Source organism: Pristiophorus japonicus, chromosome 5 (genome assembly GCF_044704955.1).
Source record: "Pristiophorus japonicus isolate sPriJap1 chromosome 5, sPriJap1.hap1, whole genome shotgun sequence".
In the NCBI taxonomy this organism is placed as follows: domain Eukaryota; kingdom Metazoa; phylum Chordata; class Chondrichthyes; family Pristiophoridae; genus Pristiophorus; species Pristiophorus japonicus.
Window position 1 is genome coordinate 145532835 of NC_091981.1, and position 24578 is coordinate 145557412.

The 24578-nt window shown below is 44.7% G+C and overlaps 1 protein-coding gene across 3 annotated transcripts in view; it reads left to right on the plus strand.

Annotated features, from left to right (window-relative positions):
* The window catches only part of dgkb (diacylglycerol kinase, beta), a 1139682-nt gene that overhangs the window by 191890 nt on the left and 923214 nt on the right, over nucleotides 1-24578 (plus strand). For all 3 annotated transcript variants that reach the window (XM_070881012.1, XM_070881013.1, XM_070881014.1), the window contains exon 5: nucleotides 6166-6240. In XM_070881012.1, coding sequence (XP_070737113.1) covers nucleotides 6166-6240 — 75 coding nt within the window. The remainder of the gene's footprint in view (nucleotides 1-6165; nucleotides 6241-24578) is intronic.

Here is a 24578-nt window from a genome sequence, read left to right on the forward strand (position 1 = left end):
GTTTTTATCTTTTTTTGCCTCTCCCAGGAGATCGCATGGCTCCAGGTGGAGTGGAATGTAAAATGTTACGATACATGGGGTATCGCAGTTGTGTGGGGCGGACTGATTGGACATGTCCGCCATTGTTCATTGTTCATAGGTTTATATGTAACCTTCAGGGCTGATGACTGAGGGCCGTGTGTCTCTTTGTCGGCCGGCGAGAACACGATGGGCTGAAATGGCTTCCGTCTGCGCTGTAAATTTCTATGTTTCTATGAATCGACCTGGTGGTCCGGAAGGTTCGAAGACTTGTGGTGCCGGTCTCTATGCGAAGTCCTACGTGAGGCCCACATATTCCAGAGACATAAGCGCTTCGCACGTGTCCTTGGGATCACATGGGCCGGCCCAACCAATCAAAGTAGGGGTATGCCCATTCATACTTATGGTGAGTTCTGAATGTACAGAATCACCATAAGTATGTATGGGAATACCCCCCAAAACACACAAACACTTAAAATAAATTATTAAAAAAAACATATATTTAAAATGAATCAAAATGGAATTTTATTAATTATTTAAAATTTTAATAATTTTTTGAAAAATAAATTTACATATATTCAAGGGTCTAAAATTAAACTTACCTTATTTAACAGGATTTTAAATGTTTAAATTATTGAAAAAAATATATGTTTCTGTCTTTTAAAAGTCTTATGCTGATAAAAGCAGGCCTTAAGCCTGCATTTATCAGTCGTAAGAATTTCAAGGGCATTCGCTGGGCATAAGTTGGGCAAATAGCTCAACTCTCCACCCGCGGAAGCCCTTTACTTTTGGATGCAGCGATCTGTCAAGCAGATTCTTGACAGATCGCAAGTTCCAGGTTTAGGCGCATGCTCTTCGCATGTTTAAACCCAGAACTTGTGGGGCCTCTACGGTCGCATGTGCACCTCATACGCACCCGTCGGTGCCATGAATTTAGGGCCATTGTTAAAAGTTCTCTCTCCTCAGGTACTGTCCCCCTCTCCCTCAAATCTGCTGTCATTACCACTCTCATCAAAAAAATAATCCTTGACCCTTCCGTCCTTGCAAACAACCGCCTCATCTCCAACTTCCCTTTCCTCTCCAAGTCCTCAAACGTGTTGTTGCCTCCCAAATCCATGCCCATCTTTCCCATAATTCCATATTTGAATCCCTCCAATCAGGTTTCCGCCTCTACCACAGAACAGAAATGGCTCTAATCAAAGTCACCTTTGTGACAGTGACAAAGGTAAACTATCCTTTCTCATCCTTCTTGACTTGTCTGCAGCCTTTGACACAGTTGACCACGCTATCCTTCTCCAATGCCTCTGTACTGTTGTCCAGCTAGGTGGGTCTGCACTCTCCTGGTTCCATTCTTATCTATCTAATCGTAGCCAGAAAATCTCCTGCAATGGCTCCTATTCCTGCTCCCACATCGCTTCCTCTGGTGTTCCCCAAGGACCTATCCTTGGCCCCCTCCTAATTCTTATCTATGTTGGCGACATCATCTGAAAACACAGTGTCATTTTCCACATGTATGCTGATGATACCCAGCTCTACCTCACCACCACTTCTCTTGACCCCTCCACAGTCTCTAAATTGTCAGAGTGCTTGTCTGACATCCAGTTCTGGATGAGCAGAAATGTTCTACAATTAAATATTGGGAAGACCAAAGCCATTGTTTTTGACCCCTGCCACAAACCCCGTTCCCTAGCCATTGACTCCATCGCTCTCCCTAACATCTGCCTGAGGTTGAACCACATTGCTCGCAACCTTGGTGTCATATTTGACCCCTGAAATTAGCTTTTGACCACATATCCATGGCATAATAAGACCACCTATTTCCACCTCGATTTCAATATTCCCATTCTTGTTTTCAAATCCCTCCTTGGATGCGCCCCTCCCTATCTCTGTAATTTCCTCTAGCCCCACAACCCCCCTCCCCGCCCGAGATATCTGCGCGCCTCAAATTCTGCCCTCTTAAGCATCCCTGATTATAATCATCTAATCATTGGTGGCCGTGCCTTCTGTTCCCTGGGCCCTAAAGTCTGGAATTCCTTCCCTAAATCTCTCCACCTCTCTACCTCTCTTTCCTCCTTTAAGACACTTCTTAAAACCTACTCTTTTCACCAAGCTTTTGGTCATCTGCCCTACCTTCTTCGTATGTGGCTTGGTGTCAAATTTTTGTCTTACAATATATTCTTGTGAAACGCCTTGGGATGTTTTACTATATTTAAGGTGCTATATAAATGCAAGTTGCTGGTGCTGTTGTTGGTCTTTCAGATGAGATATTAAATTATGGCACCATCTGCTTGTTCAGCAGTACATAAAAGATCCCATGCCACTATTTAAAGAAGAGCAGGGAGTTTTCCCAGTGTCCTGGCCAGCACTACTATTGCTGATTAACTGGTCATCCATCACATTTGCTATTGGTGTGTGTTAACATTCAACAGTTAGCCAATCTTCTACCTTTGATAGTTCACAACAAACTGTTGAAAACCATGCTCCTTTGTATACCATATTTTGCTGACATCAAAAAATACTTTTCTCAATCAAGTCTTCTTGACTTAACTGTTCTCGAATCCTTTTAGTAGTAATTTTATTAACTGTTATTGTTCTATACTATAGTTAATGGATCCCTCTGCCTAGGCTTAATACACTAGCCACTAAAGGTATAACTTAATCATTCGTGCTTGATGTCTTCCCAATCACTTATTTCCTTACAGGAGCAATCTCGCAGATAAAAAAAAAGAAATATCTGCATTTATATAGCATCTTTCATGACGCCTGGACATCTCAATGTGTTTTATAGCCAATGAAGTATTTTTTGAAGTGTAGTCACTGTTGTAATGTGGGAAATAATACTCAGACATCAAAAGCAGAAGACAAGCCATGCTTTCTCCTGTGGCATACCAAAGATATCTTGTTTATGTTGAAAAGCCTGTTGTTCCAGGATACAAGGAAGTTTCATTATTAACCCTTAACTCCCCAAGATAGCCAACATATTACTCTTCAGGATGTCCAATAATGTGACCTTGCTGTGTGCATATTGACTGCCATGTTTGCCCACAAAATGACAGTGACTGCACTTCAAAGAATAATTCAGTGGCTATGAAAGTTGGCATATTAATGCAAGCTTTTTCTATTTTACTGGGTTATATACAAAAGTTATCTCAGTCACACCGTGAAAAGGCTTCAAATGTTTAGAAAGGGAGTGTTGGGTGTAAACAAAAATCATCCAAAGTAGAAAAGAGAGACATCTGATATGTGAAGCTGTTAAAGACAATGTTCAGAGTAGAGGGCTGCAGAGTACACTAGAGAAAGATGAGGTACTATGGTAACTTTTATAGTGCTCTACCAGAGGAAGATTGTTTTCCACCTGCCAGCTATCCCAAGATTCCATGATTTTATAGATGGAATCCATGTGGCCATTAGTGCCGCACACAACAGCCTGAATGCATATGGATTGGAACAGATATCCTTCACAAATCTTGAGATGGTTTCAGACCACAGAATTATGATCTTTCCATTATCCAGTACGCAGCTATGATGCTTTTATTCTGCATGACCCCACAGTGCCTGCATTAGTTGACAGCCCCAGGAATTGAATGGATGCCCTTTAGGAGGCCCAAGGTTTTCCTCACGACTCACGAGAAACCCCACATAGCAGCAGAGCACAGATACAATGAGGTCCATGCAACCTCTTGAGTTATGGGGAAGTACTCCATTGGGATATTCCAGCAACTATTCCATTGTTTTGGACCACATGAGCAGGGAGCTGATATACTGTCCTGGCACAGTTTGCAAAATCATCATCGCCTCTGCATGCACAATTTCGAAATCGAATGAGGAATACGCATGCTGCAGGATGGGGAGGCTCACAGGAAGAGACTGAGGATAATAAGGAAGACAACATCAACAGAGCTGATGTCAGGCAGAGAGATTGGTGTGGAACCTGGTGACCAAAATCCGCTTATAGTAATGGACGCCTCCTGCCACTGACCGTCTTTCCTTTTCCAAAGTACTCCCACACATCGTCGCTATAAGAACATGTCACACATTCCCTCCACTTAAGTTGAACTGCCATTTCTGCCCCCTCCCCACACTATCACCTTGCCATGGTCCTATCCAACAAACACTGTTCATGGAAGGGAGAAATACAAACATTTTCTGTGCTATTTAAAGTGCACATGTGCTGTAAGACCTACACAAGTGCTTCCCATTTACAACCCAATAAGGTGTGCTTGTCCTACTCCTCAACCAAAGGCTGTGATAAATGCTCCCTGAGAGGGAGGAGCCATTGTGGTGGAAGGTTGGTGTTGCAGCTCTGTTGAGGTGATTGTGGTAAAGACCTCGAGGTGCAGGGTCATGCAGTGTCCATACAAAAGTTGGAGCCACATCTGGCAGTACCGGGGCGGCCAGCCTCTGCACAGTCTCCTTTAAGAGCTGCTGGTTCACCCAATTACTGATTTGCTGCCAACTGTTTGCATATTAGCCTCCCTGTGCAAACTTTTCATGTATAGGGAATCTACTTAAATGAAAGGGAGTGGTTTGCCTCGCAATGTTCATCAAGGCCAGCCACCCCTGCTGCTGCCATGAGTGTAGCAGAGCCATGCAAATGCAGTCCCTATTTTGCCATACTCTCAAGATTCAGACTATTGTTTCGGGAGTTTGTTTTAAACTTGGTAAGAACAATGTGGAAGCCCATAAATGGACAGGTTGAAGTGAGAATGGCAGTGGGAAAGTTCACGATAGTATAGCGCTATTAGAAAACTAGTCACTAGAAGTACATTTGACTTCTATTCATCTTAAATTGTAGACTACATTTTTATTTAATTAATGTAATGCTGTGGGCATGAAGAGTTTAATAGAGATGAGTTGATCTAGATGAAAGAGTAATAAAGGTGATAAGGGATCTGAAGCTGCATAGCATCCTATGGATGGTACTACTGTAAACTGTTTACATAACAGTGTCCTTTAACATAAGAACATAAGAATTAGAAGCAAGAGTGGGCCATTCGGCCCCTCAAGCCTGCTCCTCCATTCAATAAGATCATGGCTGATCTTCAACCTCAACTCCACTTTCCCGCCCGGTCCCCATATCCCATAATTTCCCTAACGTCCAAAACTCCATCTATCTCTGCCTTGAATATACTCAATGACTGTGTATTCACACACAGCCCTTTGGGGCAGAACCCTCTGAGTGTAGAAATTCCTCCTCGTCTCAGTCTTAGAAGGCTGACTACTTATCCTGAGACTATGCCCCCTAGTTCTAGACTCTCCAGTCAGGGAAAACAAACCCCTCAGTATCTTATATGTTTCAATGAGATCACCTCTCATTCTTCTAAACTCCAGGGTGTATAGGCTCAATCTACTCAATCTCTCCTCATAGGACAACCTTCTCTCCCAGGAAATCAGTCCAGTGAACCTTTTTGTACCGTCTCTAAGGCAAATATATCCTTCCTTAGATAAGGAGACCAACAAGATTCTGTACAGTACTCCAGGTTTGGTCTCACCAATGACCTGTACACTTCTAGCAAAACTTCCTTGCTCTTGTACTCTAACCCCCTTGCAATAAAGACCAACATGCCATTTGCCTTCCTAATTGCTTGCTGTACCTTCATGTTAATTCTCTGTGTTTCCTGTGCGAGGGCACCTAAATCTCTCTGAACATCAACATTTAATAGTTTCTCACTATGTAAAAAATATTCTGTTTTTCTGTTATTCCTATCAAAGTGAATAACCTCACATTTCCCCACATTATACTCCATCTGCCACTTTATTGCCCACTCACTTAAGCTGTCTATATCACTTTACAGGCTCTTTGTATCCTCCTCTAACCTTACTTTCCCACCTAGCATTATATCATCAGCAATCGTGGATGCATTACACTCGGTCCCTTCATCTAAGTCATTAATATAGATTGTAAATAGCTGAGGCCCAAGCACTGATCCTTGTGGCACCCCACTAGTTACAACCTGCCAATCGGAAAATGACCCATTTATCCCTAATCTCTGTCTGTTAATATTTTTTAATAGCGCCATTATGTAGATGCAAGAATATTCAAATGTTAATACAATCTTCTCTAGAAGCATTTGCAAAGATATTCACTAGAAATAGAAATTTAGCTTGATTGTTTTTAAATTAAAATGTTCTTTTTCTCTTCTCCAGGAACTTGATCAGATCATCAGTCAGATGATGCATGTTGCTGAATATCTTCAGTGGGATGTGACAGAGCTCAAACCAGTATGTCATTTTAACTTTCACTCACTTGATGGTGCTATAAGAACACTGGATTGCTAGGGTTGGAAATGTTAAAATCATTGCATGCAGATCAGTAATTGAAGGGATTTCATTTCCAGAATGACTCCGTTTCTGTGCTTTTAAGTATTTTTTTTTAATAAAGCTCTGTTTGTTGTCCTTGGAGATGTTATTAGTCATTGACATTGAGATCTAAAGTCCTGAATACTAATCTTAAGTAATGAGTGCACAGGCATGAAGTTGCATAAAAATATTCAGTAACTTGTTCGGAGAAGCTTAGACACCGAGCAATCCAGTTGTCCCTGAGGAATAGTTAATGACATATTGATACTTGATGAGCCAGACATTTAAGGTTTCTATCGGCAGAAGTGTAGGTTTTCATCAGAAGCGGTGATGGGATATTTTTAGTAACAAAATGTACCATACTCTAGAAATAGATTTTTACAGTAATTCTGTAATAAACCCGATTGACGTCATGATTCTTAATCAGATGCAGTCACATATTAAGGACTTGAGACATGAATGCTTGCTACAATCATAGAAACCGTTCCGAACAGATTGACCTTTATGACCCATTTCCCTCCTCCACCCCCACACGTACACGCAAAATGCAGCCGCACATATCAGAAACAATAACAAGTAATAGAATGATTTAAGAGCAGTGATCTCCGGCTCAGATTACAGTTGTAACGCATTCATTTTTACAGTTCACGATGTCATCTGATCTCCCTCTGTTAAGTTGTTGTAATTACGATCAATCATCTATTATACCCTATGTAATTAGTAGAAATATAAATAATGTTGTAGATACACACTCTTGATTTGCTGTTTAGATCCTGTTCCAGTGAAGAATGGATCCATTGTTGTGATAGCAGAAACAGTACTGTAATGTCATTGATGTCTTTAGTTCATTATGTGACAATGTAGTGTGAACAAATTGGGGCTCATCCAGTGTTGGGGTAACATGTTGCTGATGTCAGCAGGAAAAACACATTACATCAAGCTACCCTGCCATTATAACTTTGGGTCAGTTATTTTTATTTTGATCCCATTTCCAGTTCTGTCTCTGCCACATTCTGGCTAAAGAGATCACCAGCCAACTGATTCCCAGATTCTTTCAATGCTGCTTTTGAATTATCCTAGTGTGATCTGAGCTCATTTAGTCTTAAACACTCTCTTCCCTTTGTCCCCTATTCTTCTTGTAGCGAAGCAGTTACTTGCCTCTGGGCACCTTCACTGATAGCTTCACTGGAATTGATATCATTCCCTGCATGGGAAAATATGACTATAAACTTGCATCCTATTAATTGTCTTTTGTGGTTATCCCACTGAATCATAGTTTATCGTGTATATGTGTGTGTCTATAAATCAATTCTTCAATTTATATTCTATGGAATAATAAAAGGAAAACTATTAAAAAGTGAAATATTTTTGAGGCAATATTTACAAGTGTGATTACCAAATGCAATTATATCCAGCACATGTTTAGTAAATGGTTTTTAGTTGTGCAATAAATTTAAATCCTTTTAACACACTCATGTGTAGTGCACAAAAACTTATCACTTAATGCTAAGTTTTTATGGAAATTATATGGATTTGTTCTACTCTGGTACAAGAACTAGGTGACTAAAATTTCCCCTTTTTAAAGCCCCATTAGCACCTCCGGAAGGCGCTAACACGGTGCAATGTTGTTTTTACCAAGGGGAGAAGGGCTCTAGCGTCTCCAGGGAAATTGCACCAGAAGTTTGGAGGGCCCTGTCCTGGCAGCACCGATCTCTGCAATTAGTGCCCCGGGCCGGCGCAAAACCGGCGATGAGCCGACCCCTTTACACCCCATGGGTCGTGGAGCTGGCGGTCATCTGCTGTTGAGGCGCCTCTTAAAGGGGAGGCCTTTAGCGCCTGGGGCTGCAATTTTATTTTGTTGGCCGACTCTTGGGTCGGCCCAACAATGGTGGCCCTCACGTCGACCAGGCTGCCGTCATGCAGCCTGGCACTCCATTTTGGGTGCTGAGCTGCTGGCTCGGTCAATCGCGTCAATGGTGAGGTGACCCAGTGGCGGCCAGCATAGGGCCTTTAACTGAAGGGGGGGGATGTTGTAGCACGTGAGCGCTACGTGGATGATCTGCGTAGCTTAGGCCTCCTTAGTGCAGCGCTGGACTCAGCACTGCCCTCCCAACCTGTTGGCGCTCCACTTCATTTCAGGGCACACGGACATTGCAGGTCAGGGCCGGGAGTTCCAGGCTGGGCACAACCTGACTCACCTTAATGTTCTAGTATTGCACCTTAAAATAATTTATACATAATACATCATTTTAACACAGTGCATTGGAACTCTGATTCATGATCCAAGCAGTTTTGTCAGTGGTTCCCCATTCAGAGACTTTTCTGATCTGAAACCTGACATTATGGGCATGCAATTTGTGGAGGCCAGATATTTCTCCCCAGAGAAAGGCAAGAAAAATCAAAGAGCCAATTCTCCTGGACTTCGACTGCCCACTTTCTGGAGGCTGGTTATACATGACAAGGAACAAATCTTCAAACCAAGAAGGTCCACACCACAGAAATGGAAGAAAGTAACTTAGAAAAAAATAGATACTTTTACACATTATTATTGTATGCCCGTTTCAATCTCATGTTACTGAGGACTTCAACCTTTAAATTTTGCATATTGCTAACCTGCAGCTGTTGCACTTACTGGCAGACTACAATGAGAAACACTGAAATAGTCTCAGACTGAATAACTTACTGTGATTTATTAGAAGTATCTCAATTCTGATAAATGCAGTTCTGCAATTTTTGAGACATCCAAGCATATGGTTTGAAACTGTCGAACTATGGCCCCTTGTGATAGCAGAGCTAAGAATTGAACAGAATCCATTTCTAGATACATGATTGCACAATTTCTATTTATTTCAAAATATTCAAAGAACTCACAAAAATAATTAGGCCCTTAAAATTGAGGAAATATTTGGAGATAAAATTAAACAATGAAATGATGCATTATATTGAGAATTGCTAATATGTCACTGTATCATTTGCATGCGATGGCATCATGATGAAAATGATGTGCAGCTGTTCCCCTTGTCCAAACACAAAGACCAATGTCCCTTTAAATTGAGTATATTGATTGGGAAGCTGATTGAAAATAGAAGGTTTTTTTTAGCACCACAGAGGCATTTTTCTCCTCAATTACCTCCTGAACTATTTGATATATTAAGATCATCACAGTTGAATTTGTGCCACTGTAGCCCATTGGCATGTGTTGAACGAAGATGGCCATTAATAAATCTGCTAGCAAATATTGAGAAATCTTAAAATGATATCTCATTTCAAATTTTGTCAATGTCAAGTGTACATATGAATCATGAAATTATTAATGATTAATACTGTGGACAACACAACAAGTGGATGTAATATTGGCCCTGAAATTCCGGCCTGCCCAGATCTGTACAGAGTGTGTACGGACCCGGGAAGGCATCGCAAAAGCCGTTTTTTTGCTATTTACCCATCTCTTGCCCAGCGAATGTCCTTAAAACTCTTGCGCCTGGTAAAAGCAAGTGCATAGCCTACTTTTACCAGCATAAGAGTTTTAAAACTTATAAAAACATATAAAAATAAAATTGAAAAGCACATTTTTCTGTTAAAAACCTTGCCCACTAAGGTAAGTTTATTTTAAACCCTAATTACAACACTTCCAAAAAAATTCGGAAAAATATATATTTTTTCTAAGACATTTATTAACTTTAATTTCAATTAATTTTAATTATGCGAGGTATGTTTTTTATTTTTTATTATGGTGTTTGGTGTGTTTGTTTTTTTTTCTCATTAATAGCAATGAGAACTCGTGGATACGGAGTTTGCATTGCTAGTAGAAACATAGAAACAGGGAAACATAGAAAATAGGTGCAGGAGTAGGCCATTCGGCCCTTCTAGCCTGCACCGCCATTCAATGAGTTCATGGCTGAACATTCAACTTCAGTACCCCATTCCTGCTTTCTCGCCATACCCCTTGATTCCCCCTAGTAGTAAGGACCTCATCTAACTCCTTTTTGAATATATTTAGTGAATTGGCCTCAACAACTTTCTGTGGTAGAGAATTCCACAGGTTCACCACTCTCTGGGTGAAGAAGTTCCTCCGCATCTCGGTCCTAAATGGCTTACCCCTTATCCTTAGACTGTGACCTCTGGTTCTGGACTTCCCCAACGTTGGGAACATTCTTCCTGCATCTAACCTGTCTAACCCCGTCAGAATTTTAAATGTTTCTATGAGGTCCCCTCTCATTCTTCTGAACTCCAGTGAATACAAGCCCAGTTGATCCAGTCTTTCTTGATAGGTCAGTCCCGCCATCCCAGGAATCAGTCTGGTGAACCTTCGCTGCACTCCCTCAATAGCAAGAATGTCCTTCCTCAGGTTAGGAGACCAAAACTGTACACAATACTCCAGGTGTGGCCTCACCAATGCCCTGTACAACTGTAGCAACACCTCCCTGCCCCTGTACTCAAATCCCCTTGCTATGAAGGCCAACATGCCATTTGCTTTCTTAACCGCCTGCTGCACCTGCATGCCAACCTTCAATGACTGATGTACCATGACACCCAGGTCTCTTTGCACCTCCCCTTTTCCTAATCTGTCACCATTCAGATAATAGTCTGTCTCTCTGTTTTTACCACCAAAGTGGATAACCTCACATTTATCCACATTATACTTCATCTGCCATGCATTTGCCCACTCACCTAACCTATCCAAGTCGCTCTGCAGCCTCACAGCATCCTCTTCACAGCTCACACTGCCACCCAACTTAGTGTCATCCGCAAATTTGGAGATACTACATTTAATCCCCTCATCTAAATCATTAATGTACAGTGTAAACAGCTGGGGCCCCAGCACAGAACCTTGCGGTACCCCACTAGTCACTGCCTGCCATTCTGAAAAGTACCCATTTACTCCTACTCTTTGCTTCCTGTCTGACAACCAGTTCTCAATCCATGTCAGTACACTACCCCCAATCCCATGTGCTCTAACTTTGCACATCAATCTTTTGTGTGGGACCTTGTCGAACGCCTTCTGAAAGTCCAAATATACCACATCAACTGGTTCTCCCTTGTCCACTCGACTGGAAACATCCTCAAAAAATTCCAAAAGATTTGTCAAGCATGATTTCCCTTTCACAAATCCATGCTGACTTGGACCTATCATGTCACCTCTTTCCAAATGCACTGCTATGACATCCTTAATAATTGATTCCATAATTTTACCCACTACCGATGTCAGGCTGACCGGTCTATAATTCCCTGTTTTCTCTCTCCCTCCTTTTTTACCTGATTGGTTGTGTAGTCACTCATGGTTGCACCTTCTGTGTTGCGACCTGGATGACGGGAGCGTGCTCTGCAGAGCGGGAAGAGAAGGTCTCCCCACTGGAATCCCAGGCGCTTCCGGTACCACCAGGTAATTTCGTAAAAATTCTCCGGTTGGTAGCGTTCGGCCAAAAGAAGCCACCGACAGGAATTTCAGGGTCTATATCATCTCTTGATATTGTGCCTGTCATCAGTTCCATTCATTTTTGTAAAATGTAAATAGACATGTTGATCATAGAATCATGGAATAGTACAGCACAGACGGAGGCCATTTGGCCGATCAAGTCTACGCCAGCTCTTTTGAAGAGCAATCAAATTATTTCTACTCCCCCACTCTTTCCCCATATCCTTAAAATGTTTTCTCCTTCAAGTATTTATCCAATTTCCTTTTGAAGGCTACTATTGAATCTATAACTACCACCCAATCAGGCAGTGCATTCCAAATCCTAACCACTCGTTGCATAAAAAAGTTTTTCCTCATGTTGCCTCTGGTTCTTTTGCCAATCACCTTAAGTCTATGCTCTCTGGTTATCGACCCTTCAGCCATTGGAAACAGTTTTTTTTAATTTACTTTATCTAAATCTAAATGACCCCATCGTATTTTAAGTCAGAACTATAAATCCTAATTCAAAAAGTTATGTTTTCTTGAATTCAGTTAGGACAGGTCTGATTTTAAGTAAACCTGATCGAGCCAGCTTGGTGACAGCATATTGATGTTTGCTACAACCCACAATATGATATAGCATATCCCTGATCTGAGCTGGATCATGTGAAGAGGCCGCTGAGCTAACAAAGTTGGAGATAGAGAAGGAAGAAAAAATCAGGAATGTGGTGATGGGGTGTGGGGTTTGGGGGGGGGGTGCGGTGGTGGTGGGGGGGAGAGAAAGCCAGGAGAGGGGGGGAAAAAAAGTAATCGGGTTACAGTTTCCTATGGTTGAAATGGTGTTGCCAGCAACTTGGAAATATCTGTCCACACACCTGGGAGGAAGTTTCCACTGTTCAGTATTTATATCAAAATCATAAAATCTATAAAGAACTAGTTCACAATTTCACTATAAATAATGGACTGTGGACATCCCCCTCCCCAAGGTTTGGATTAGTTCATGACCCAAGGTTATGGAGGGAGGGGCGGAGGGCAGAAGCTAAGAAATGGTAGTAACTTGCTTGCGTAATACTGTAAAATCTATTTCTTCACCATGAAACCATTTTTAAGTAGCTTACTGTTTACATGTCTGTGCTTCAGAAATACAAATAGTAATGTTACACAGCTCTATCATTTGACTCACTGGAGAATAGCTATTTGTTGGTTGGAATTAACAGAATACCAAATTCAACTATGCAATTGCTTCTTTATTTGCAAAATGAACAGCTTACATATGCTTTTTCTCCTATATTCCCTTTTTCTGACACCTTGCAACAATTCATAATGCATAATTTAGTATTTTAATTCATTATTTATGGAAGAAAATTAGTATTTAAATAACTACAATATACCCTTACACCTCACACATCCATTTGTGGTACAGAACATAACTCAATTAAGGGGGACTCCAGCCTGGGGATGTGCGTTCAGAATTTGAAGCTTGAAGGATCCCTAATGTACGATCTCTGAATGTGAATTCAGAGTTTGATTAACCACTAGGGATTCAGATGCATGCTGCCAGTAAACTTTTAGGGTCAAGTGATAAAGCAAATTCAGACTGCAGGTTCAACTTTAAAAAATTTCAAATTTAGGTCTGTCAGTGATATTGTCCAACCTTAATTTGAATCGTTGGTTAGTTTTAAACTAGTACTATTTTGACTTGTATATAATGTGCTCCAATAGTCAAGTTAAAGCCACTGTCGTGAACCAATTTTAACCCCGGTTAATGAGTTTGATTAGAAATTAAATAAATCTCGAGGAGACCATTACCTGCTCACTACGTAAGGAGCAGGAATTGTCAAAAAAATATATATTCCCTTCTTCATTAAACTTTGGTGATTAGACTTAAATGTTCTAAAGCCAAAATAGAAATGGCACTGATATCAGAATTCTGCCCTCTTGCGCATCTCCAATTTTAATCGCTCCACCATTGGTGGCCGTATCTTCAGCTGCCACGGCCCTAACCTTTAGAATTCCCTCCCTAAACCTCGCCACCTCTCTTTCCTCTGTTAAGACGCTCCTTAAAACCTACCTGTTTGATCAAGCTTTTAGTCATCTGCCCTAATCTCCTTATGTGGGTCAGTGTCAAATTTTTTGTCATTTAATACTCCTGTGAGGCAGCTTGGGATGTTTTACTATGTTAAAGGCGCTATATAAATACAAATTTTTGTTGTTACTTGTTGACAATCATTATGGCATAAACTTTAGGTAGATGAGCAAATGGTGTACAAATCTAGGCATTGAAACTTTAAAAAAAAGTTTATATCTATTATGTTATTAAAAATGGTGAGCAGCACAATGTTCCATTGGTATTTCACTTGTAGGTGGTGAGTGGGGACAGGGGACTGCACTGCTTATTGGCAGAGGGAAAGCTAAGAGGTTTGAGTAGCTTATCTTGGGGGAAGAGGGGCCTACAGGGTCTGAGTAACCAACCATGGGGGAGGGAATGAGGACCCTCCCAGCCCTGTTGTGTGAACGAATGCTACTATGACTGCTCTGCTGTAAGTGTAATGTATGTAGACCATGTATACTAACTGTATAGTCACATAAGGTGTGCCACCAGAAGGCACTGTGGTGGGAGACTTGAGGGTCACCTGCATAGGTGTGCAGGGCCCAGTATAAAAGGCTGCCCACCATGCTTGTGCCTCACTCTGGAGTTACAATAAATGGGACTAAAGTCACAATAGCTCAAGTACAATACTAGACCTCGTGGAGTCATTCATAAGAGTATTAAAGACATAACAACTGGCGACGAGATTATGAAATTTCACGCAAAAATGACTAACATTGGTGCATTAGAAAAGTTCTCAGAGGGTGAACATTGGGAAGCCTTTACAGAGTGGCTCGACCAATATTTCATAGCAAATGACCTGGTAGGCGATGATCCGGCGATGCTGGCAGATAAGCGCAGAGCTATCCTGTTGACCAGTTGTGGGCCCGCGGTCTACGGCCTAGTCAGGGACTTGCTTGCACCTGATAAAATAATGACCAAGTCATACAAGGAGCTGAAAGTGCTAATTCAGGACCATCTCAAACCGAAGGAGAGCATCCTCATGGCCAGGCATTGATTTTATATACACCGCCGCCCCGATGGCCAGGAAATCATGAAGTATGCTGTCGACCTCAGGAGGCTGGCAGGACCGTGTGAATTCGGCGCATCCCTCGCCGATGTGTTGCGGGATGTCTTCGTAATTGGCATCGGTCATGAGGCCCTTCTTCACAGGCTACTGTCTGCCGAAACCACCGTCACTCTGCAGAAGGCCATTAGCATCAGTCAAGCGTTCTTGACCTCAAGCTGAGGCTCCAACCAGATGATGACTCACTATCAGGACTCAAACCCGGCAACTACTGTAAATAGAATGGCGCCTTTCACAGGCAGAACTGTTGAACGTGAATCTGCCCAGGGCAGAGCGTACAAGCCTCCGAGTCCTTTAACTCAGAGTCCGCCGAGGGGTGCAAATGTAAGTCGAGTAGCACTATGCTGGTGTTGCGGAGGTAATCACAGGGCTCACCAGTGTTGGTTCAGAGACGATGTGTGCAAAGGCTGCAGCACAAAGGGCCACCTCCAGCGAATGTGCAAACGAGCTGTGACTCACCACGTGGAAGAAGAATCAGCAGATGGCTGTGAATCCAGCGCGGATTACGAGATGGTGGCTAGAGAGGCAGCTCAGTCCCAGGACGAAATGTATGGAGTATATACCTGCACCACAGATTGTCCTCCAGTGATAATGGAAGTCGAGATAAATGGCATTCCAGTCTTCATGGAAGTGGACATGGGGGCGAGTCAGTCAGTAATGAGCCAGGAAGCCTTTGAGAGGCTATGGAACGATCAAGCTGAATGACCCAAACTGGTCCCGGGTCAGGCAAAGCTGCGCATCTACACCAAGGAACTGATATCAGTTGTTGGTGCTGCAGATGTAAGTGTATCCCATGATGGCGCAGTGCACAATTTACCATTGTGGATTGTTTCAGGTGATGGACCAGCGCTACTTGGAAGAAGATGGATGGGGAAGATTCATTGGAACTGGGAAGACTTCATTCCTCCAGTGATCGACGTTCTCCATGTTCAGAGGCAGAGCAAGCCCCCATCTTCGGTTGGACCAGGCACCGGAGAGCAGATCCGCGCAGCCCCAGAGGCACAGACAGCTCATCACGACTGTGTGGCGATGATCCGGCCGAGACGACCCGAATGTATCTTCCCGGTTTCAGTGGCAGAACTCCTGGAGAGAAAGATTGGATTCGAGGGCGCCTTCCCAGCTTCAGTGGCAGAATCACTGGGAAAGAAGATCACGGCAGTCGACATCATGGACAGGGAAAAGATGGCATCCAAATCACGAGGTGCAGTGCTAATGGAGCAATGACACGTGGTTCCACGCAAGGAAGACGATTGGGGTAAAAGTAGTAAGGCCATTTTAAAGGAGGCCAGCAACCCGCCATTTTTGAATGAACTGCTTGAAATTTGTAACCAATGTAAAAGTCCAGCTGTAACGTGCAAAATGTTGTTGAGCGATGTCAGGTGCAAATTGCAATCAGCCAATGTAGCGGGCGAACATCTAACGGTCGTATACAGGTCCAGTGGGCTACCCAATGCTGTCGCCTGCATCCCCGGGACCAGAACGATGTATCATAAAGTGCCCCACAGCTGACAGAATTAGACAAGCCGCAGAGTAAACAATCCCTGGAGAGCAGAAGTACCGGTAGTGATACCTTGCCTCAGATCGGTTTAACATTGCAGGCACCCGATGGCATGAACCGCCACAGGCTAGAAACAGTAAACTGCGCCTATGCTCGCAATCGACTACCGTCGCCCACCACCCGGGTGGAAAGGGCGTAACCCACAAACCCACTCGCCACCACGGCGATGCCCAAGAGCAAAGGGTCACCTGCAACAGCTCCTCCGAACAGGACCTGGACCAGCCAGGATCCTAAACTAGAGAGTGCCCACAACGGTGCCCTCAAGGAAAGCGAGTCAGTAGTCCCTTGCGAACTGTTAGACAAGACGAGGCAGTCCCACCATCACTTAGACAAAACGTTCACTCGCTCAGACTGCTTCCCAGGGAGCAGCAGCGACACTGTGCAAACGAAAAGGACAGGGAGGTCACTGACACATCAGCTGTCTTTGGGCCTGCCTGACACTAGGAGTAATGGCAAGAGCCCTGAGCTGTGGCAACTCAAGCAAAATGAGCTCACCTCGCCCACAGACCCACTAGCATGGGGGACTGCGCCGCCACCAGACAACCTGGATCTCATCCGGCCGTGCTGGAACTAGACTGTCCTTCTGTACCTGTACTGATATACCTGTACTGATCATGTAAATGTATCACACAAAAAGAAACACAACTGCAATCCACCCAACAAATGTACCAAGATGTAAATGTAAAACCCACATGGTGAACTTGAATGCAGCTTGCATGTAACGGGCCATTAGCATGATCTCTGTGTCGGGGGGAGAATGGAGTAGTCATGGACTCACAACCAGAAACCACAGGGACCTCCACTGGCAACAAATCTCACTACCAACCCATTCAAGCTAGAAGTGACTCTCCGTCACCGTCAATGTACGAGTCAATTTGCATTAAAGACTTGGGGGGAAGTGATGTCATGTATATAGACCATGTATCCTAACTGTATAGTCACATAAGGTGTGCCACTAGAGGGCACTGCGGTGGGAGACCTGAGGGTCACCTGCATAGCTGTGCAGGGCCCAGTATAAAAGGCTGCCCACCATGCTTGTGCCTCACGCTGCAGTTACAATAAATGGGACTGTCACAACAGCTCAAGTACAATACTAGACCTCGTGGAGTCATTCATAAGAGTATTAAAGGCGTAACAGTAAGTAACTTCAACTTTTGCGTCATCACGCACGGAATCTTCTTGGGAATATCTGATTGCCTGCCATCTGAACTGTGCATCTGTGTTGTTCTACCAATAGTTGTATTCTCACTGGCCCTCCTGTGAAGTCTGACGAGCCGCTTTTCAGCAGGTCAGCGGAGGAGACAGCAGGCTTGTCGCCAAATGGCACAACCAGGCACAAAGCTGAGGAAGCAGCCGATGGATAAAGTGGTCCATTTACATTTTTGGGGAGGAGGTTAGACATGTAGAGATAGTGTTTGAAATCTGGTATTAATTCCAAAAAGTTTAGTGGTTTTCTGGATTAAACTGTAGCTGCATTTAATAGAGCGGATCCAAAACATAATGGAGGCGAAGGAGAGGCAGCTTGCACTAAACGAGAAGAAGGCAGCAATTCAAACTCCGTAATAGCTTGGGGTCCCACAGAAAATCTGGTTGCATGTGGCCAGATCCAAGTCAAAAACTTGTAGCTTCAAAGAACTGAAAACACAAATCATGATCTGAACCTGAGGAATGGAAAGCTTGCAATCTGCTCCTTTCTGAAATGTTAATATCCCAGATGCAAAACCTGCCTTGGAGAGCCCCCACCACAGCTGATAGGCTACTCACAACTCTTAGCCACCTGCCTGCAGATATGGACAGTCGCCCCGCCACTATCCCCACCTTTCACCCTGCTGAGAAGCAACTCTAGTTCCTTCTCCCTCCTACCCCCACTTGCCCAGCCAAAAGCAACTCCAGGATTCCAACATCACCTCTCACATTGAGCCAAAAACCTATGCGATGAACTGCCACCCATCACTGTGAAGAAAATGAACTCTTGCCTATTGCACATCCTCTCCCACTGAGAATGAAATCAGTCCTGGCCCCTGGTCCTGTGCCACCCACTCCTTCCCTGACACCATTGCCCCTTCACCTCCTCCTCTGTCTTTCTCCTCTTTATCTCTCCCCTCTTCCACTCCTCTATCCCCACCCTCCTTCTCTTCCCCTCCTCTCTCTCCCTATTATTTATCTCCTTCACTCTCCCATGATGGCCTCCTCTGAGTGGGTCCAGTTATTACCCTGCTCTCTTACCTTGCTTCACCTGAATACTGCACTTGCTCTTGACCTTCGTATGCAACAATATGGGAGATGGAATAAAATTTGAAGGACGAAAACTGTGCCAAATAGGAGTAGAAAAAAGCTCATACTTACATAAAAGTAACTTTGTACACTGTTCCCCACCCCATAGGTGTGCAATGCCATCCTGGTCAGCTTTCCACTTTGCACCCTTCATAAACTTGAGCTCATACAAAACTGTGCTTCCATTATCCTAACTCATACCAAGTCCCATTCATCCATTCACCCCTGTGCTTCCTGACCTCTATTGGCTCCCAGTCCAGCAACACCACAATTTTAAAACTCTCATCCTTGTTTTCAAATCCATCCATGGTCTCACCCCTCCCTATCTCTGTAGCCTCCTCCAGCTCCAGAACCCTCCAAGATCTTTGCGATCCTTCAATTCTGACCTCTTGTGCATCTCCGATTTTTATTGCTCCACCAGTAGCAGTTGTGCCTTCAGCTGCCTGGGCCCTAACTCCTGGAATTCTCTCCACCACTCTGCCTCTTATGTGGCTCGGTGTCAAATTTTGTTTGATAACGCTCTTTGGAGTGCCTTGGGATCTTTTATTATATTAAAGGTGCTATATAAATGCAAATATTGTTATTGTTGTTTTAGAGAGGCAGAAAACAGAGTTTTTCCTGACTGGGTTTTTTTTTCTGCGATATTCTTCTCCAACTCCCTGAGGAAATCAAGTGAGCTCCATGACAAACGGTGTTTACAAATGATATCTATAATTTTAAACACTCTCAACTTCCCTCCCTTTCATTTTCTACAATAAAAACCCACCTTAGATGCATAATCGGACCTGGTCAATCTATTTCAATTCAGAAATTCCAATCCTGTTTTGTAACAAAAATTAACATACCAATGCGACATACATTCTTTATATCAGTGTTTCATAAAACAACTAATTAGTTGGTAATTCAATTGATTAGTTGTTCTATGAAATATTGATATGTTGAATTAAAGCACCTTGTCATTTGTTTAGTCAGAAGGGAGCTATCTCTTTCGGGGCATTATGATTGTACTAATAATGCTGCCACAGTCACTCAAACTAAACAATTTACATTTTCTCTAAATATTTCACTGGGAAATGGCAAAATTGAACTGAAACATATGACAACATTCCTGGGGGGCTACAGCGAACAGGTAAGCACCAATAAGTGCCTTCAATAGATCAGTGCGAACAGCTCAGCAGTTATTCAATACGACTTTTGTTAAATTATGCAGCCAGGTCAGTCTGCCAGGTGAAAGGGCTTGGATCTTCTGCAGCCTGGAGGTGTCCATGTTCCACATATACGTAGAGTATGAGAGCTTCCAGTCGCTCTTCCACTACTTGGAGCTGCTCCTCGATTTTTGGTTGCACTGCAGTCCCATGCTCCTGATCTTTGTCACTTGGTGCAGGGGTTATGGGAGGGGAGTGGGCAGGTCAGCGGACCTCCTCGTGGGACTGCTCTTGGGCCTGGCCAAGGTGGCCATCAACAGGTCTGGGCAGCGGGCAGTCGGGGGGGTGGGGGTCGTTCGGCCCGACTGCCTGCTTCTCTTCAGCAGCTATGTTCTCGCCCGGGTGTCCCTGGAGAAGGGTCACGTGGAGTCCACTGGCACGCTTGAGGCTTTCCGCGACCAGTGGGTCGAGAGGGACTGGAGTGCATCAGCGTCCCCAGTGTTATGTATCGATGTGTGTATCGTCCTGCATCCTGGGGGGGAAGTGAGATGTTATGTATTGATGTGTGTATTGTCCTGGTACCTTAAATGTATAATAAGCACAATGGTACACCACAGAGGGCGCTGTGGTGGAAGACCTGAAAGTACCTGCAAGAGGCAGTATAAAAGGCTGACCACCACACCTGAGAGGCACTCTGAGGCTGTTCAATAAAGGACGAAGGTCACAGCAGTTAGATTAACGCCAGACCGTGTGGAGTAAGTGATTGTGTGCTACATACAACACATTGGCAACAAGGAAGCGGACGAACTCCACGCAACCATGGCTACTCTGGGCTCGCTAAAGGATTTTACCGTGGGCAATGATTGGGAGGCCTTTACGGAAAGGCTCAAGTACTACTTCACAGCAAATGACCTGACGGAGGACACGGATGCACTGAGAGAGAAGGGTAAGGCGATATTGCTTTCCAGTTGTGGAGATGAGGTTTACTGTCTCGTCAGGGATTTGCTGGCACCCGAGAGCTCCAGGGACAAGTCATACGAGGAGCTGACTGAACTCATTCGTGACCAGTTGAAACCGAAGGAGAGCATCCTCACGGCCAGATACAAATTTTACCATCACTGCAGACCCGAGGGCCAGGATGGCACCAAATACGCTGTGGACCTCAGGAGACTCGCGGTGCCGTGTGATTTTGGCGCACACCTTGACGAGGCGTTGCGGGACATTTTCGTTGTGGGGATTGGCGATGAGGGACTCCTTCACAAGCTGCTAGCCACGGAACCCACAGTCCACCCTGACAAAGGTCATCACCATCAGCCGGGCATATATGACCTCGACTTGCAGCACCAAGCAAATAATCCACACAGTCTCGAACCCGCAGGTACTGTCCACAGGATAGCGCCCACCACGGACAGAACTGCAGAACGTGGCTCTGCCCAGGCCAGATAGCACGGACCTCGGGGTCCTGGAACTCAGAGTCCGCTGAGGGGGGCCAATCAAACAGCACCATGCTGGCGCTGCGGGGGAAGCCATGGAGGCCGGTGCAGGTTTGCGGAGTACACGTGCAATACCTGCCACACGAAAGGCCACCTTCAGCGTATGTGTAAAAGAAATCGGACTCACCATGTGGCTGAGGAGATGGGGGATGATCCACTGTTCAGCGAGGAGCAGGCAGAAGAAGATGAGGTGTTGGGACTGCACACGTGTACTGATGATTCACCCCCAGTGATAATGGAGGTAAAAAGCAACGGAGTCCCAGTGAGTATGGAAGTGGACACGGGCTCGGGTCCGTCATTGATGAGTCGGAGAACTTTTGATAAACTGTGGATTAACCCAGCTGCACGACCCAAACTGATCTCGGTTACGGTGAAGCTGCGTACCTACACCAGGGAACTGATACCTGTTCTTGGCAGAGCAATGGTGCAGGTATCCCACGGGGACGAGACACACGGTTTACCTTTGTGGGTCGTTGCAGATGATAGGCCGACACTCCTCAGCCGGAGGTGGTTGGGGACAGAGCTGGGAAGACTTCACCACTCCACAGGCTGCTGCTCCCTGGGGTGCTGCCGTGCCCCGGGTCCCCAGAGAGCAGCGCCGACCGAGCTGGAACTGCAGCCTCAATCCACCCACAGGCAAGCAGAACAAGCCCCAGCCCCGGACCTCAAGCCACAGAGATCCTGCAGCCTTAGCCCCACAGACAAGCAGCCCTGCAGAGGCAGGCCTAGTGTGGGGGGGGGTGGTGAGCCGGCGGGGCCCACGCAGAGGGAGATTCGAGCGGCGGCAGCAGCTGGAGGTCAGCGGCCACGACGGCCGCAGAGGAGGCCACTACGGAGGCCGCAGGGGAGGCGGCTACGGTGTCCTCCGTAGAAGTGATGACGACGGCCACAGGAGAGGTGGCAAGTCAGGTGGCAGCGGAGGGGAGCGGAGGCTACGGCAGCTGAGGCATCCGGAGCGGCGGAGAGCAAGATGGCGGCGGCCTCGTGTCCAGAGCAGCAGAGCATCAAAGATGGAGACGCCCAAGGAGAAGCCTCGTGGAATCCTGCTGCATCAAAGATGGCGCTTTAAAAAGGAAATGCACCCGGGAGTCTTAAAAGGGCCTTACCACGTGGTGGTCCCCACAAAGGACTTTTGTAAGGCAAGAGCGAGTCTAAAATGAGCTATGTTAATGTGAGACGGCGGATTTATAATAAGAATTAATATTTTAATGCTGAATGGTCACTGTGTTTGTGTAAAATAATGAATATGAAGTACAATTAATGATAAGAGCTAATAAGGAAATCAAGGATCCGTTATCAGTTAATAACTATTTAATGTAACTGCTCAGTGTACCCGCAACCCGTTGACGCAACATCTGTACCAGATAACATGTACCATACTAACGCACTGTCTATGCCTACCTGCCTTCCATTGGACAAACAAGGTCGAGATCCCCGGCAACGGCTTCGGGACTGGGTGGGGAAGTGAGATGTTATGTATCGATGTGTGTATCGTCCTGCGTCCTGGGGGGAAGTGAGATGTTATGTATTGATGTGTGTATTGTCCTGGTACCTTAAATGTATAATAAGCACAATGGTACACCACAGAGGGCGCTGTGGTGGGAGACCTGAAAGTACCTGCAAGAGGCAGTATAAAAGGCTGACCACCACACTTGAAAGTCACTCTGAGGCTGTTCAATAAAGGACGAAGGTCACAGCAGTTAGATTAACAGCAGACCGTGTGGAGTCAGTGATTGTGTGCTCCATACACCACATCCGGGAATAGAATTTTAATTTAATTTGTAAAGTTTTCTTTAAACTTTTTTGTTAAGTTACAGTCTTTAAAGGGGCACATGCTTAACATCCAATAAGCAACTGCCTGAGATAAGGAAAGATTCTGCCAGGTGAAAGGTGCCAACTAGCCCTCCTTACTGAAAGAGGCAAAAAAATGGAAATCAAGAATTTTAGTGTTCATCTTCGTCGACTCAGAAGCAAAGGTGCATACATCAACCATTCAAGTCTAAATAAGTGTCATGCCTCCCAGACATGCACATTGATGGAACTGTAAAAAGCAACAACATATTACAAACAGGATAGATGGTTCCCCACCTTCCCGCAATTCAATAAAACTAACAATTCATTAGAATCTGCATGAATAGAATATTGCACAGACCACCTTTCCATTTATTAAGAATAATACAATTGCATGTAATAAGAACAATGAAGAGAACAATGATTTCATCACCAGCTAATGTAGTAAAGCAATTAAACATCTCATTAGCCTAGTAAACAAGCTGAAAAGGAAGAAATGCAGTATTGCAATTGTTGATCCCTGGAGAGTGGTTGAAGTGTGCTGAGAAGATTTGGTCTTGGCGGATTTGGTGTGAGTGGTTAGCCTTACTTGGGTTCCACAAAGACAGGAAAGCATAAGCAGGGGGGCAAAGGTGAAGGAACATTGGAACAGGGTGAGTAGATGTGATTAGATCTGTATGCTGTAACAATGGGCTAGTTGGGCCCAATGGCCTGTTTCTGTGTTTTAACTTCTTCTCCTCACTTCTGTTTGCTTCCCTATTTTTCTCTTGTTTTAATTTATTTTTTGCCTTCTACCTTGCTTGTCTTTATTTTCTTAACTTCTGTTCATTTCCTGTCCAGCTCGCACATGGGAAGCTTGCAGGAATATTGATTTATTTTTCAACCCTTTCATAATCGAGTTTAGATTCTGATTGTTGGAGCCCAATGGAGCAGCAAGCATTTGGCTCCACATAAAGACCAAAACTTTAATGGGGAGGCAGGGGCTCGGAGCGGTTGGGAAACCAGTGAGGACGGGTCTTCTGCAGGCCCTGCCGAATTTAAGGCAGGGCCTGATTTGTGTGGGAAATGGGGCGATCAGAACCTTTGTGGGGGCGGAGGGGAGATCGGAGGCCTCGCGGGGGGAAAGGTTAGAAGCATTGTGGGGAGATCTGAGCCCTGGGGGGGAATCGGAGGCCTGGGGTGGGGGGAACCGGAGGCCTTGTGGGGAGTCTCCGATCATGGTGGGGGGTGTGAGTTTGACAGGGACGCTGGATCCAGGAGGTAAGTGTAAAGGCATTTATCTCCTGGATCCAGCAGTCCTCGCCTTACATTAGCTGGCGGGTTTCACAATACCTCCAAAACGAGGCCACCTGGGAGCGGGTTGGCTGCCTGCTGGTGTCCTGCCTCTGTTAAAACTGGAAGTGGGCAGGTTAAAAGCTGGTTTTGGTC